Source organism: Malaya genurostris, chromosome 2, assembly GCF_030247185.1.
Source record: "Malaya genurostris strain Urasoe2022 chromosome 2, Malgen_1.1, whole genome shotgun sequence".
NCBI lineage: Eukaryota > Metazoa > Arthropoda > Insecta > Diptera > Culicidae > Malaya > Malaya genurostris.
In genome coordinates, this window is record NC_080571.1 from 228,936,502 (window position 1) to 228,952,826 (window position 16,325).

The 16,325-nt window shown below is 38.6% G+C and overlaps 2 protein-coding genes across 2 annotated transcripts; both read left to right on the forward strand.

The window, feature by feature from the left end:
- The first annotated feature begins 772 nt into the window (after nucleotides 1–772).
- Nucleotides 773–4,428, forward strand: LOC131427936 (uncharacterized). The gene is made up of 3 exons (XM_058591530.1): nucleotides 773–1,301; nucleotides 1,359–1,945; nucleotides 2,005–4,428. Exons 2-3 carry the CDS (start codon nucleotides 1,361–1,363, stop codon nucleotides 3,733–3,735), a joined length of 2,316 nt encoding a protein of 771 aa, XP_058447513.1. The 5' UTR covers nucleotides 773–1,301; nucleotides 1,359–1,360; the 3' UTR covers nucleotides 3,736–4,428.
- A 5,153-nt stretch (nucleotides 4,429–9,581) lies between these two features.
- LOC131429143 (uncharacterized protein K02A2.6-like) lies at nucleotides 9,582–12,449 on the forward strand. The gene has a single exon (XM_058593190.1). It carries the CDS (start codon nucleotides 9,582–9,584, stop codon nucleotides 12,447–12,449), a length of 2,868 nt encoding a protein of 955 aa, XP_058449173.1.
- The last annotated feature ends 3,876 nt before the right edge of the window (nucleotides 12,450–16,325 follow it).

Here is a 16,325-nt window from a genome sequence, read left to right on the forward strand (position 1 = left end):
TATTTACACTACTTACACTTCGAGGGCCACTGCTCGCCATTTTCAAAATGGAGTTTTTCACACTGGAAATTCACGTAGATTGTTTGACGTTTGGTCAATTCACGTAAACCTTATGTGATGACTATATTCATTTTAGGGGATGTTCGTATAACATTCATTTTCGTCACGTAAAATATTCAATTTGACATTTGAAACCATTCTACATGATTTTTAAAATGAATCGAACGTGAATTTTTATTTGAGTGTAGATGTTTCGTGGTTTCAATTATGCTTAGTGAAAAGTGCAACATAAGGATATCAAAACAATTCAATTTGTACTCCAAACCGTTCAAAAGGAAATGGTTTTGAATCACTATTTACGCATTCAAATGCAAGAAGAATAACATTGTATATGAGAATTAACGAAGAAAAATTTCTTTATTTTGAGAGCAAGGAACTCACATTTTGAGTTGAACTTACTCAAATTTTGAAAAAAATATTTTTTTCTTATTTTGAGTAAAAATTACTCAAGTTTTGACAATTTCGTCCCTTAACGCAAAAATGAGTAGATAGGCGGTAACTCAAGTTTAGAGTACGTGCACTTTTTATGAATTTGAGTGATGTGTCACTCAATTTTGAGTTTTGTTCAATGAGAGTGTAGATCTGACAAAATCTGGGAAAATTTGTAAAATCTGACAGTTGAGTGTCTGGCGGGCGAAGCGGAAAAAATCTGGCAACCTGGCTGGTCGCAATTCAAAATATTCTGAATTTAAACAAAAATTGGTCTCTGGACGAGTGCAGTAGAGGCGTGCAAAACAGCTCATTTTGGTGAACAGCTCCGAACCGATCAGCTCACCAAAGTGAATCGATTCGATGTATCAGCTCATCAGCTCTTTTATTTTGAACTTAAGGTTCATTTTGTGCGCCGTGTTTCTTATGCACCGTTTTTTTTTCAAATGCATGATCGAAATTGAATCATTGATTTGCAATGATGCAATGAATGCCATGCGAAATAATTTATCTTTAATTGATGTCGACTAAATTGAATCTCTTAAAGAGCCGAAGATCCGATCAGCTCGTAGCGTGTTCCTGCGTCATAATGCAGTGAACTGGGTAGCAAATGAGTGAGCTGGTGAGCTGCGGTTCCTTTGAAAAGAGCTGTGAGCTGTCAGCTCACTTCAATGATTCGATTCACTGGAACAGCTCAGGAGCGAATTGCCCATCTCTAGAGTGCAGTGATTATTCGGCAATATTCAATATTTGGTATCACAGCTAGAGTTTGTGTTAATTTTGTTTGTGTTAATATTTTAAATTGTTTGAAGGTAATTTAAATGTTTTACATTCAAACTTTAAACAGATTATTCATGTTTACACCGTAGTGATGCCGTCTAATCCCATACAATCAAAAATAGAAAGGATGGCGGAAAAAAACCGTCAGTCTACAAAACGAACACTAAAGCGGGCTAATGAGCAACGGAATCCTGAGGCGATAACCTCAAAAAAAGTATGCCCAGAGCGGTATTTGCGAGAGGTTGAGGCTGCGGCCGCCCAGTATACTGCATCTTTAAAATCGGCGGACGAATCTTTGGCGGATAATTTGTATGCGAAGGAGATTTTCATGAACAAATCAAACGTACGAGAAGTCGCACGAGAAATGGTCGTGTCGTCGGTAAAAGACAAAAATACCAATGCGATGGAGAGGATTATCATAAAATCTCAGAATAATATTTATCGACGCTTCGCAAATGAACCGAAGTACCGTATTCGAGAAACGTATGAGAAAGTGAGGTTTGTAAGCCCGTACTACGAGTATCGCTTCTATCTTGCATTGCACAAGCCGTTGAAAAGCGAAGAGGAGTATCAGGATTACTTGAATAAGCTGAAAGAATCGGGAATGAAAGAATGCTGGGTCGACATGAGGCAACGTAATATATTGCTTAAACTGGAGGCCAGTGTGGTAAAGCTGGTAAGTCGTAGTATGTTATTGTCCAAATCGAATGTAATAGAGTTTTTCTATATTTATAGCTTAAGAGAAGATTTGAATTCAAATGGAGCGGAAAACTAGAAAAAATAACAACGTATTTAATGGACGCATACCGAAGTCATTGCCAAAAGCAAGAGGCACAATTACAGGCAATCGAAGAACAAAAAAATCTGCTAAGAACTGCATTATTGAAACATTCAAATGCTAGGAAAAGATGTACTGATAAACAAATTCAGACTATTTTAGATGCCGAGGACGATTTAGAAAGATTCATTTCATGGAGATGGGTTTTGTTTGATGACGATGAATTAAACAAAAAATTTCACCTCGGTGCCTACAGAACAGTAGTTCCAGAAGATATTATTGATATTTCACCCATCGAAGATCGATTGATGTGCCAAAATGATTCTTGTGATTCGGAAATAGTGCAAATTCAAGCAGAAATGGCAATGACGCAACCCTCGGAAGTAATACCACCGCGAGGTGCTATTTTATCCAGTAAAGAAGAATTGATTGCTGTTTTGCAAGCTGACTCACAGTCACTTGGATCAGTTTCAGTTCCGTATCTCCCATCACCAACATTACCAGAAGGTGGATCACAAAATCAGGCAAGTCCTCCTAATGTTGCTCTCGAACATCAAGAAGCTAGTGTGATGAATCGCTTATCACCGGCCAAATCGCCTGCAGAATGTAACATGAATGCATCGCACAGCAGTCAGCAAAGAATGTTGTATACTCTCGAATATGTGTGTGAATTTACGAATATAGAGGAAGTCGTTTTGAGTGCGATGAGAGAGAATAAGAAAATTTCGCTAGAGAAGAAAATGAAACAGATGGCCAAGTATGTCAAAAAATACTACGAAGTTCATAAACAAATGTTTGCCGAAAATAAATTGCCACCGGGACTGCGCACTCTAACAAGGGAGGAGCGCAACGCCAAAAAAAAAATAGTGACGAATGAACAACAGAATCTTCCATCATCAAATAATTTAATAAATGTTGAAAATACAATTGCTGTAAATGATGTAGTACAGCATGCGACAACTATCGCCGGTCATTCAAACATCGTTCATGTTGACACACCAAACATTCCACGATGTTCTTTAAGATCTAGAACTATTAACTACGATTCAGAGAATGAAGATGATTCTTTTGAATCGCCAGCCTACGAAGAACACGTTGGACTGGCTTCACAAAGTTTGACGGAACATTTCTTACCTGGTGTCTGTTCGACACAGTATGAACCCGTTGTTTTGCATCCACAACATGCACCATTAACCTGCCCTAACAGATCAAGCACGAATTCACTTGATGTCGCGTCAACAGTTTTCCAGCAAAGTTTAAGGTTGCAACAATCACGCGATCAACGTCAATCAGTTGACAGTATGTCCAGTGTTGATTCATCTGTGACAAGTGTGACCGTAGTTCCTAATACGAAACCAACAAATTCCAGACAGTCCGCCAGTCAAATCAAAACTGAGAAAAATCATTCTGGTTACGAAAACGAAGTGGAATGCGTAGACATTCCTAATGAGATCCTGAGCATCGACGATTCTCTGGATGCGGGATCGAGTCAGACTGATGGCAATATGTTGATCGATCGGCTGACAGAACATGACAGTTTACTATCAGGAGTACCTCTGATGCTGCAGGACAAAGCTGATGCCCTGTTTCAAGAAAATATGCTCTCGCAGAGTAGTTCCGGCAGTGGCGGCAAAACGGCAATACTTTCACAGGAGCATTTGGCAGATCGATTGGGGTTTACAAAGTAGATATCATCGCTCCAACGAAAACAACTCAATTGATTTCAACACTTTATAGTGTCCCTAGTTTACCACCATACATTCAACCTAGTCCAGTGCTGTTTTTCCGTAGAGGCAGAGCCTCCTTTGGAAGGCAATCTTTTCGGCAGGTCACACGAATCACAGCTGTGCGTCGGTCGCGTTTGCTAGTGTATCAAAAAATTGTTGCCGTGAGTTTTTTCCGCAATCCCGCTGTGTATCAACGATTGCACCATTTGGAAGCAACACTGGACTACAATCAGCATCGACTTATTGTTAACGATCATGAGGTGCGTAAGCTGGTTAATCTAACAAACGGTGAACAAGGCTGGCGTGCTTTGACCGGGGTGTTGAATCGAGTTGGGCGGTTTCAATTCGATTGGTTCCAACCACCTAATCGGATGCAGTTCTATCGAATGAATATTTCGGAAAAGATACTATACCTGTTTTTCAGTACCATGCCAGTTTGTCCTGCATGTCCAGCTTTGGTAGCCACGTTTCAAAATGTCATAAATTATTATCAGGGCGACGTTGTGCGTTTAGAGGAATTTAATTATTCGTTCCACTCTTCAGTAGCTACATCGGTCACTGTTGATAATATTGATTTGAGTGAAGGTTTGAGTGATCATATAAAAAGAAGAATACGAGCAATGAAAGAGATGTACTAATTGTTTGGTCAATGACAATTTATATGTTAAATGTTTCAATAAATTACATGTATTGTTAACTTAAATGAAGCATAAGTATTATTGGTGGATTATATTCCCGAAAACTGAACTCCCTACTATACTGTTTCCCAGAATAGGAGCCTTGTTCGCGACAAAATTTGGACACTCGCAAACACGTACACGGAAATACTTCATCAACGGCTGAAATATTTCGCACACCGATGAACGTATGCCCGTTCATTGAGTGAAATCAATTTTTAATAGCGGCCCTTTCACGAGACAATATTATTGTCAATATAAGGAGTATTGACAATACTTTTGATCGTGTAATGGAAACTTCATTGGATTGACGAAAATATTGTCAAAAAAATCAAAAGCAGCCCTTACACGAGACAATATTATTGTCAATACGAGGAGTATTGACAATACTTTTGATCGTGTAATGGATACTTCATTGAATTGACGAAAATATTGTCAAAAAAAAATCAAAACTGCTCATCAATCCAACAATACTTTCTCTCCAGAGAGAAACTGTTAAATATGTGCAATAATGTCTTCTCTCTATATTTTAATATTCATTTGCAATATTTGAATCTCCAAACGCTTGATTTGTTCGAAAAATGCGAACTCAAGTTACCAAGTCAATTGGATTGACGGTATTGACAATACTTTGGATTGACAATAATATTGTCACGTGTAAGGGCCGCTAAAACTGCTCATCAATCCAACAATACTTTCTCTCCAGAGAGAAACTGTTAAGTATATGCAATAATCTCTTCTCTCTATATTTTAATATTCATTTGCAATATTTAAAGCGCCAAACGCTTCAATTTTTCGAAAAACTCGGACTCAAGTTATCAAGCCAATTGGATTGATGGTATTGACAATACTTTGGATTGACAATAATATTGTCTCGTGTAAGGGCCGCTTTACACGAGCATTATTTTTGTCATTTTTAATGATGACTAAGTAATGATGTATTTCAAATTTGATAGAAATCTCGTCATTACTGCCAGTGTTGGTGATTGCCGAAAATTTGACAGAAGCTGTATCGCTATCTATATTGTATTAGGTTTTGCACGAACATGACATTACCTCACAAAAATGAACAGAATGAACTTTTTTTGACAGTCGACGTGTACTTGTTTACAGTTTAAAAGTTCATCAGAAGCTCATCGTTCGAAAGTTAAAATTACAAGTCGCCTCACACTCAACAGATTCATACATAAATCGCTCCTTGATGCTGGAAACACATACAGGGCAATCTTTTTAGTTATTTTCACTGTGGAATACGTTTTTAACAGGCACTTTTTCGTCATTTTTTCAATTTTTTACTTGCAGTCGCAAAACAAAACAAGTACACGGCAACTGTCAAAGATGAACTTGATTCATCGGCAGTTCATTTGTGTCGTCATCGTGCAAAACCTAATTAGGTTTTTTACCGTCACTGCTAACCTCAAACGGATGAACACATTTTGACAGTTCAGCAGTACTGTTTGTAAACAGAAGTTTCTTTTGTTTGTTTATTGACAAATTGGATCAGACCATTCACGGTCCGTATCGCCTAAATAAAGTTTTAAAACATTTGTTCACGATTTAATACGGTTCGTTTTTAATATTTATTAAATAAAAGTGACTAGTTGCAAAGTGTAAAGATGATTGTTTTAGATGTGCTCTTCGATTTTTGTTTAAGCTTGTTTGTAAACAGTACCGCTGAACTGTCAAGGATGAATACTTGTTCATTTGTGTCGTCACGATAAAAAACCTAATACAACATTTTCAATCCGGTAGAAGATTCTACAAGAACTCGAGTCTCTCAATGCATGAACCGTGAGAGAATTTTGCTACATTTCTTCGCTCCACTTCATACTCTGAGTATTTCACGCCCTTAAAAAGTACTAGTGTTTAATGTCAGAGACATAACTGGATGTCGTGAATACGAATAAAACTGACGCTCTTTCTTTATACTTCCGAATATCAATTAGTTGATCGATTGTGTGAATTGTGCAAGCTTTCCTTTTTTTCACTACTAGAATTGGAAACGATACACCTAAACTAAAGTACAGATTAGTTACATTAAACATTCGGACACACAATTAAATATTACGAAATAACCAGTATAGTTCTTTATGATCAAATAATGGTGGTTCTGAAAGGAACCTTTCATTAATGGCTTCTGAGTCGGTGCTATGCATTTCATATAGCAAATCAGCAGAAAGTTCTACTACAAACTACAAGTGGTTGAAAAATGGTCCGTATACAGTATAGTGAGGAAAATTTCGCATAATTTTTTGGGTATACAATTATTGTTCTAAATAGCAACGCACAGAATTTTGATGTAAATTATTTCATTTCGGATTTAAATATTTCAGTGAAAAAAGTTATCAAAATGCCATACGAGATAAATTTCTGGCATTCCGAAGGGTCAAATTGTGTAATTCTCAGATATTAAACACTGTTGCGAATTTTGCACTGCGAAAATTGCACAAAACTAATCAAGTTATCGGATCTGATATGTGCCTGACTACCTCCAAACCGTCGTCCGGGTGCGAAAAAGGCAAGCAAACGTGATGAATTTTCCTCATTATTTCCAAAAGTTTAAGAAAACTTTGTTTTTCAGTTATTTATGGTTATCTCACGCTTTTGAAAATTTAATCACAAATTCCTGATCATATTTTCGATAGCTTGTAGAACAAATTATGTTGTTGGGTTAAGTACATCAAGAGATATTCGCGATAGACTTCTGCCCATTCTTGTACAGGGTAAATTTTGAAAAGGCGCCCCATAGTAAAGTAAGTCGTATTCACGACAAAAAAATTTACAGTCTGATAATGATCGTTCCTGTGTGGAATTTCCCAAGAGAGAATCGAAGGTGACAATTATCGCAGAAAATCGAATCGATGATTCAACTTGATGATTCTCATACTAGGTTGCAATATTTCAAAACCCTTTCCGCATTAGGCCGATCCGACCGATCCGAGCTCTCCGGTGTGCAGCTGTGTGCATGTGCAGCTCAGCAATAGCCGAAGAAGAGAAAAAGTAAACGCCGGAGAGCTCGGATCGGTCGGATCGACATAATGCGGATAGCCGTTAAGCGACCGTTTGTTGCTTCAGAGAGGATCCCCACAGCAGCGTGCTAACCTTCGATTTTCAGAAATGTCATCGAGAGAAATTCGCTCTCGCACTGGTCGATTCTATGTTAAATGAGCCATGCCAGGTTTTCGTTGTTGCGATGATTTTCGTTTCTCTTTGATGGCACTGATTCAATCGTTGAAGAGTTAAAAGCCATCCTTGAATACTGCACCATTACACGTTCAATAAAGTGATATTATTTTTTAGTAACGACATTTTTAATGCTCGTGTAAGGGCCACTAATGATACTACAAGCTTTTACATCATCGATCTGTCGAATGAAGAGCAAGTGCGAAAAGCAGTTGTGTGCGTTCGCAATGAAAATCCGGATATGTCGCTTCGCTATAAGCTTCGTTTTCCTTCCATAACATTTCAAAAACGATTTTTCGTACTGTGACTAAAAAAATAAAACTGTCTCCAGCTTAAGTGCATACTTTCAAGCACCGGCAAGGTATGAAGTCGTTCAAGGTGAAAACTGTACCGAACAGTAATGATAAACAGAATGTGACGCCTAAAACCCGGCCTCGCTAGTTGTATCGCAAATATTTTACATGGTTTTCCTGCGTAATGAAGTATGGTGAATCTTATGTGCTGGAAGACTTTGAGTAGCTTCCGGGAATGTTTTTGTATTGCCATGCAACGGAGCGGCTTAGTAACGCATTTCAGGACGAGGAAAAAGGCCAAGTTGCCGAAAACATATTTGGTTTGGTAGGCAATGTGCAGCTGTGGTCGAGTAAACCAAATTTTAACCACTAGCAGAACGGTAAACAAGGAAATATACTGTGAAGAATGCCATACCTAGACAGCCATGACGCTCTCTCTGTTTTGGAATTGTATAAAGCGAATAGAGAATAGTTTTATCGTGAGAGGCTAATTCGGCCACCTAACTGGCCGGAGTTGCGACCTATCGAGCAGTATTGGGCTCTAGTGAAGAGATAACACTCTCAATATAAACAACAGCTACAACTATAGAAAAATTTCGAAAATTTTGGACAAAAGTAGCTAAATCGGTTGCAGATAAGTCTGCACAGACCCTAATGGCTGGAGTAAACTCAAACGTTCGTAGTTTCTTCATGCAACCTGTACAAGTAGCTTTAATTAGTTTTCAGATGACTAATAAGGCACAATTAAACGAATAAAAAATGCACCTTGGATTGAACTAACAGCAATTTTTTTGTATTCCAAATCTAACCTGTCCAGATTTTGTCGCGAACAAGCCTTAGCATCCAAAAATGTAAATCTTCCCAGGCAATTATAAGAAGAAAAAACAAAATATTATGCAGCTTCCTACATCTTTTTGATGCGCGTGTTGCCAAATCTCACTACTGCTCATTCCTAAGGTAAATGCACTTAACTAGGGTAAATGCACTTTGCTACGGGTAGACCGGGTCAAAGAAACGGTTACTGGTTTGTATGTAAGAGGCTACCGTTTCCGACTGGTGGTCGTCAAATGGTGAGATAACTAAGTCCTCACAAGTTCCTATCTCATGCCTCCCCGAGCGTCTATGATGACATTTGGTTAATAGAACGGCGTCGACTGGGTGCTATCGCCTTCTGCGTTAGTAGCAGAATGAGAGGGTGCGAAATGGCTTGTAGGTTGAAGCCCATCCTAAAGTGCAATGTTTATCATAGTATATTATAACATATAATTCTGTCGTTTATTACATCATGTATTATTAGTATTATTTTTATTATTAGAAGAGCGTAACTTACACTGCGACATTAACTGTTATATTATATCATAGCATATTTGTTACATACAGAGAGGATAATCAAGTATGCCGTGATTGAAAGAATATCGAAGCTGACAGCGAGGAAAGAAAAATTATTCATTCTGTTACATGTTCTCGTTAAAACAAGACGCAATTATACGATTAAGCATTTTGCCATCTTTTATTCGTATGTAACAATTTGGCGACGAGGAGCTGGAAAATTCTTCAAGACTTCAAGACAATTTCAAAAAAAAAGATTTTAAGCATGCTTCGCGGATCTGATGAAACTATGGGTGATTGTGAGGATTTTTCTAATCAAGCAATAATGAACAAGCTACTACTATTGCTGGACCGATTGACGTCTACACAAGCTATTCCGGAACCTCACGTACCAAGAAACACTCCCGAGCAGATCATCGAGTCCCTTTCTGTGACAATCAAGGAGTTTCATCATAATCCAGCCGAAGGTATGACGTTCGACCGATGGTTTTCGAAGTATGAAGATTTATTCAGCGCAGACGGGAGAGAATTGGACGACGCAGCAAAAATTCGTTTACTGATGCGAAGTCTCAGCGTTCCAGTTCATGAAAAGTTTTTAAACTATCTCCTGCCCCGACACCCACGAGATTTTACATTTGAAGAAGTTGTGAAGAAACTGAAAAGCGTTTTTGGACTTCATAAATCTCAATTCAGTCAACGATATGATTGTCTCAGGATTGTGAAAAACGAAGTAGATGACTATGTAACTTACGCTGGTATAGTCAATCGCCAGTGTGAGGACTTCGAATTGAACAACTTGGCAATTGACCAGTTCAAGGCTCTAATTTTCATTTGCGGACTTCAAGCTTCCAAAGATGCAGACGTTAGAACAAGATTACTGTCCAAGCTGGAAACAGACGCAGCAGCAATGGTAAATCTTGAGACTTTAGTCACCGAATGCCAGCGATTATCGAATCTCAAACACGATACCGCTCTGGTGGAAAAGAAGCAGTCATCTCTATCGGTTCAAGCAGTTCGGCAACCAAAGCAGCAGAAACTCGCTAGTTCTCATCATTCAAGTGAGAAGACTCCTCGAACACCGTGTTGGCAATGCGGTGCCATGCATTTCGTCAAGGTATGTCCGTTCTCAAGTCTCTTATGCAAACAATGCAACAAGACCGGACACAAAGAAGGTTATTGTAGCTGTTTCACTAAAGCAACAAAGTCCGAAGCAATACCCGAATCTTCAGCAAAAGGAAATCAACAAAAAAAGCATAAAGGTAAAAGTCGTTATCAATCAAACCACATCCTTTCCGTCAACGAGGTTAAGGCATCCAACCGGAAGTTTGTCACTGTATTCATTAATGGCAAAACCGCTCATCTACAACTTGATTGTGGTTCAGATATCACTATTGTCTCTGTTCATTCGTGGAAGAAGCTCGGTTCACCAACAATCACCAAAACTTCTCATCGGGCAAACACAGCTTCGGGTACTGCTCTACCTCTAAAAGGAGAATTCAAATGCCTAATGACCATCAATGATGAATCTAGATCTGGTACGTGCTACGTGACTTCAGTGAAAGATTTGAATCTGCTTGGTCTCGATTTCATAGAAGCATTTGATCTCTGGAACAAGCCGTTTGCCTCCATCTGCAATCAGGTATTACAATCAAAAATTCAACCTGAGTGTGGACATCGTTTTGCCAACCGATTCCCGGAAGTATTTGAAGACACATTAGGACATTGTACGCAAACGAGAGTACAATTATTTCTGAAACCAAACTCCATGCCGGTATTTCGTCCGAAGAGGCCAGTACCATTCCACGCCATCCAGAAAGTCAACGAAGAACTAGATCGTCTACAGAAGCTCAACATCATCACTCCAGTTGATTTTTCTGAATGGGCAGCGCCTATCGTTGTTGTGAAAAAACCAGGTGGAAAAGTTCGAATTTGTGCAGACTATTCGACCGGTCTGAATGCTGTTTTAGAACCACACCATTACCCTCTTCCAACACCCGATGACATCTTCAGCAAATTAGCGGGTAGTAAGGTTTTCAGTGTCATTGATTTGTCCGACGCTTACTTACAAGTTGAAGTTGATGATGAATCGAAAAAGCTTCTGACAATTAACACTCATCGTGGATTGTACCGTTTCAATCGATTGGCTCCTGGAGTAAAATCTGCACCTGGCGTATTCCAGCAGCTAATGAGTAGTTTGATTGCAGACATCAATGGAGTTGAATCTTTCCTGGACGATTTCATTATACACACTACGACCGATGCTGAACACGAGCGAACGCTGAATGCTTTGTTTAGTCGACTTCAACAGTTTGGATTCCGTCTACGGTTGGAAAAGTGTAATTTTGGCCAATCCAGTATCAAGTTCATTGGTCATATAATTGATGCAAAGGGTATTCGACCAGATCCAACAAAAATCAGTGCTATTGTGCAGATGCCCTGTCCCACCGATGTTAGTCAGATTAGATCGTTTTTGGGAGCTGTCAACTTTTACGGTAAATTTGTCAGAGAAATGCACAAATTACGAAGACCCCTGAACAATTTACTAAAAAAAGACAATCCGTTTGTTTGGAGTCAACAGTGTCAAGAAGCTTTCATCAACATCAAGAAAGTACTTCAATCGGATCTCCTACTTACTCATTATAACCCTGCTCTAAACATTGTCGTTGCTGGTGATGCCTCAAAGACAGGAATTGGTGCCGTTATCATGCATCAGTTTCCTGATGGTCAAATGAAAGCCGTTGCTCATGCATCAAGAACACTTACGCAAGCGGAACAAAATTACAGTCAAATCGAAAAAGAAGCGCTAGCTCTGGTATTTGCCGTAACCAAATTTCGTCGGATGCTACTGGGTCGTCAATTCAAGCTTCAAACCGATCATCAACCGCTTCTGAAAGTGTTTGGATCGAAAAAGGGAATTCCACTTCACACAGCGAATCGTCTCCAGAGATGGGCACTAACATTACTTGGATTTGATTTCAAAGTGGAATACATTCCTACTGACCAATTCGGACATGCAGACGTTCTCTCCCGATTAATCAATAATCATGCAAAACCAGATGAAGAATGTGTTATTGCGTCAATATGCATCGAAGAAGATATGAACACCACTTTGGGTGACACGTTTCAGAATCTTCCAGTCACGTTCGAAATGGTTCATTCAGCCACAAATAAAGACAAAATTTGGAACAGGTGATTCAATACATCCAGAGAGGTTGGCCGTCTGTGAAACAAATTACTGAACCGAACCTCAAGATATTCTGTTCACGACAAGAATCTCTCACAATCGTCAAGGGTTGTATCATGTTCCATGATCGAATTATAATTCCAGCTGTGTTTCGTACTCGGATTCTGAAACAAATACACCGTGGTCATCCTGGAATAGAGCGCATGAAATCAGTTGCTCGTGGTATTGTTTACTGGCCTGGGATTGACGAAGAAATCCAGAACTTTGTTCGACGTTGCTCTATATGTGCCAGTTCAGCTAAATCACCGCCACAGGTTCAGCCTCAGCCCTGGCCGAAAGCAGATGGTCCATGGAAACGAATTCATTTGGACTATGCAGGTCCTATTGAGGGAATGTATTACCTGGTCATTATTGATTCTTTCAGCAAATGGCCAGAAATTTTTCAAACGCGCTCGATGACGACGTTTTCTACAATTGGATTTTTAAATGAAACATTCGCAAGGTATGGAATTCCCGACACAATCGTCTCGGATAATGGAACTCAGTTCTGTAGCAGTCAATTTAAACAGTTCTGTGAGCTTTCCGGTATAATACACATTCGCACCGCACCCTATCATCCACAATCAAACGGACAGGCGGAGCGTTTTGTGGATACTCTCAAGCGTTCACTGAAGAAAATTGCGAAAGGGGAGAATATACCATCATCTGATGCTCTACAAACGTTTCTTCAAGTATATCGATCAACACCATGTATCAGTCTGGAAGGGAAATCTCCGGCAGAAATCATGTTAGGTCGACCAATGAAGACTACACTCGATTTGTTGCGATGTACAACGTTTCAACAAGTTAGTCCATCATCAGTCGCATATCCTCAACGATCATCATCCTTCACAGTTGGTGCGCTTGTGTATGCTAAGGTGTACACAAATGCAAGTAATTGGAACTGGAATCCTGGAAAAATCATTGAAGTTATAGGAAAAGTGAATTTTAATGTTCTCTTGGATCAAGCCTCATGTCGTCGGAAACTCATTCGTACTCATGCAAATCAATTACGACTTAGATTCAATGGTGAACAACAATTTACAAATCATGTTCATTTATCTCTAGAAGAATTAATTCACGATTTTGGATTGCCCATTCCTACTCAAACAAGCTGTATTCAAGAACCAGTCGAAAATTCCAGATCAAATCAAGGAAATTCATCTAACAGCCTAAATGATACCATGAGAGCAACTACACCACCTTATTCGACTTCGACGCCGATAAATTTTCAACAAGCTAATCCTACTGTCAGGCCTACCAGATCCTCCAAACCTCCCAGACGTTTAGAAGACTACATTCGATACTGAATTAAAGGGGGAGATGTTACATACAGAGAGGATAATCAAGTATGCCGTGATTGAAAGAATATCGAAGCTGACAGCGAGGAATGAAAAATTATTCATTCTGTTACATGTTCTCGTTAAAACAAGACGCAATTATACGATTAAGCATTTTGCCATCTTTTATTCGTATGTAACAATATTGTTTCATATATTATCGTCTTACACTATTTTATGTTATTATGGTATTATACTGCATTGCATTATAGCATATTATATTGTATTATATTATATTATATTTTATGATATTATATTATATTATAGGGTTTATTATGAGTTGTACTACGTACCTCTGCGCAAAATATAAATTTGTTTTCCTTATAAGTTATCATTTATAAAGGAATCTTTTAACTAACTATCAAGGTCGTCACAAGGTGAGCTTGGTCCTCACTGGTTCCTGTTTCATGCCTACACGTGTGTCTGTGGTGACAATTGGTCGAGGGAACGCGTTGATGGTAGAATGAGAGGATGAGAAATGACATATAGATTCAAGTAATATAATATCATAGCATATCGCAACATATCATTTTATTCATTATATTATTTATTATATATTTCATTGTACTATATTAGATTTGTTTTTTATTATTATTTTCATTATTATATTTATTGTTATTATTATTAATTTGTCATCAATAATAATAACATATATTATTTTTATAGATGTGGATATAATTATTGTTATTAGAAGAGAAATATTCTACTTCCTGCAGTATTGCGAAGATAGAAGAGCATAACTGACACTCTACACTAAATGTTATTTTATATATTGTTTTATGATATATTATATTTTATGACATTGTATTATATTATATTAAATTAAAATATATTATATTATATTGTATTATTTTGTAATCTATTATATCTTTTCAAGTTATATTAATTTCATTACACTATGTTTCATTGTATTTTTCAATATAAAACATTTTCACGAGGGCGTAAAGGGTAGGGAGCATCAGGGCATCGGACGAATTGATGACTGGACGAGGGATTGTGGATAGCCAGCCCAAGTCACTTGAAAGAAACTTGTTTCCTTCTGAAGGTTTGAAATGAGTCTGACGCGCCCTTCTCAAACAAACCATCAGGCGGGTTCAAGCATGTATAGCGATATGCTTCATCCATGCACTGGATATTATGGTTGGAAGAGCATCTTTTATTCCCGCGGAATACGAGTAAGTAACTCTACTTACATATTCGCCCAACCCTTTTTGTTAGCTTTTCGGTAACAGCTATAGTAAGAAGGTGAATGAATGAGTCATATCGGGGCTACTGTAAGTCTACCCGCATCCACTGGCAAGTCCTTGAACTGATGGTGGCTTCACTTCACATCACATCACATCACATCACAAGAGGCTACCGTTTCCGACTGGTCATTGGAAGACACGGATAGCGTCACGAGGTTGCCTTGACCTCGCAATGAAATCAATTTTTTGATTGAAAAATGCGATTTCGCAACTGGGATTTCGATTTAACTAAGACATAAGGAGTGTATTGAAAATAAGCTATCCACAAAATTTTCTTTCAAATTATGATAGAAAACGATTGTACGAGCTTAAACTTGAACATAATGAAAACCGGATGAAACTTAAGTTATTCCTTCACGAATTTTCGAAGATTTGATCGAACACTCCTCATCATGTTCCGGACAAGTGTTGCATCGCATTTATTGAACTCCTGCATGTTCCCAGCTACCTTACCAGTCTTCTTGAAGACCCTCTTCACGATTGTCCAGTAACGTTCGATGGGTCGAAGCTGAGGGCTGAGTTTGCCATACCAGTACCTTTCGACCGAATTTCTCCACTTGAATCGACCTGTCCGCATCGCGCACATCCTCCCCAACGACAACAGTAAAGTATTGTGGACCTGGAAGGGTTTTTGAGTCCTCCTATACATAAGTCTCATCGTTCATCAAAACGCATGCATCCGGACGTTGCAAAAGACGCGAATACAATTTCCGGGCCCTTGTTGTTGCTCGCTTCTTCTGTTCTACACTTTGTTTCGAGATTCTCTGCTTCTTGTAGGTATTCAGGTGATTTCGCCTCTTGATACGATGGATCATTTCGACATTCGTTTCTGCTTTTTTGGCTAAATCACGTATTGACATTGATTTGTTCTTCATGATTAGAGATACCACTTTCTGGTCCAGTTTCGGTTTGGAAGAACCGGGTTTTCTGCCTTTTCCTGGTAGCTCTTCCAAAGAATAGTGTTCCTCAAACTTATTAATGATGGTTTAATACTGGTATGATAAATTCCAAACCGCTTCGCCCATTTTCCATAGTAATACCCTTCTCACTTAGCCATGTGTCCAGAACCTTAATTTTCACTTCTTTTTCAATACGCGACATTTTGAAAACGCAGAATTTCAACCGCACAAACAATTAAACAAACGAAAGCTGACAGCCAAACGCACAAATACATGCGTACAACACAAATGTATGTGGATAGCTTATTTTCGATACACTCCTTAATACGAACGGTTATTGATATTCAGAAGTGTGAAAGC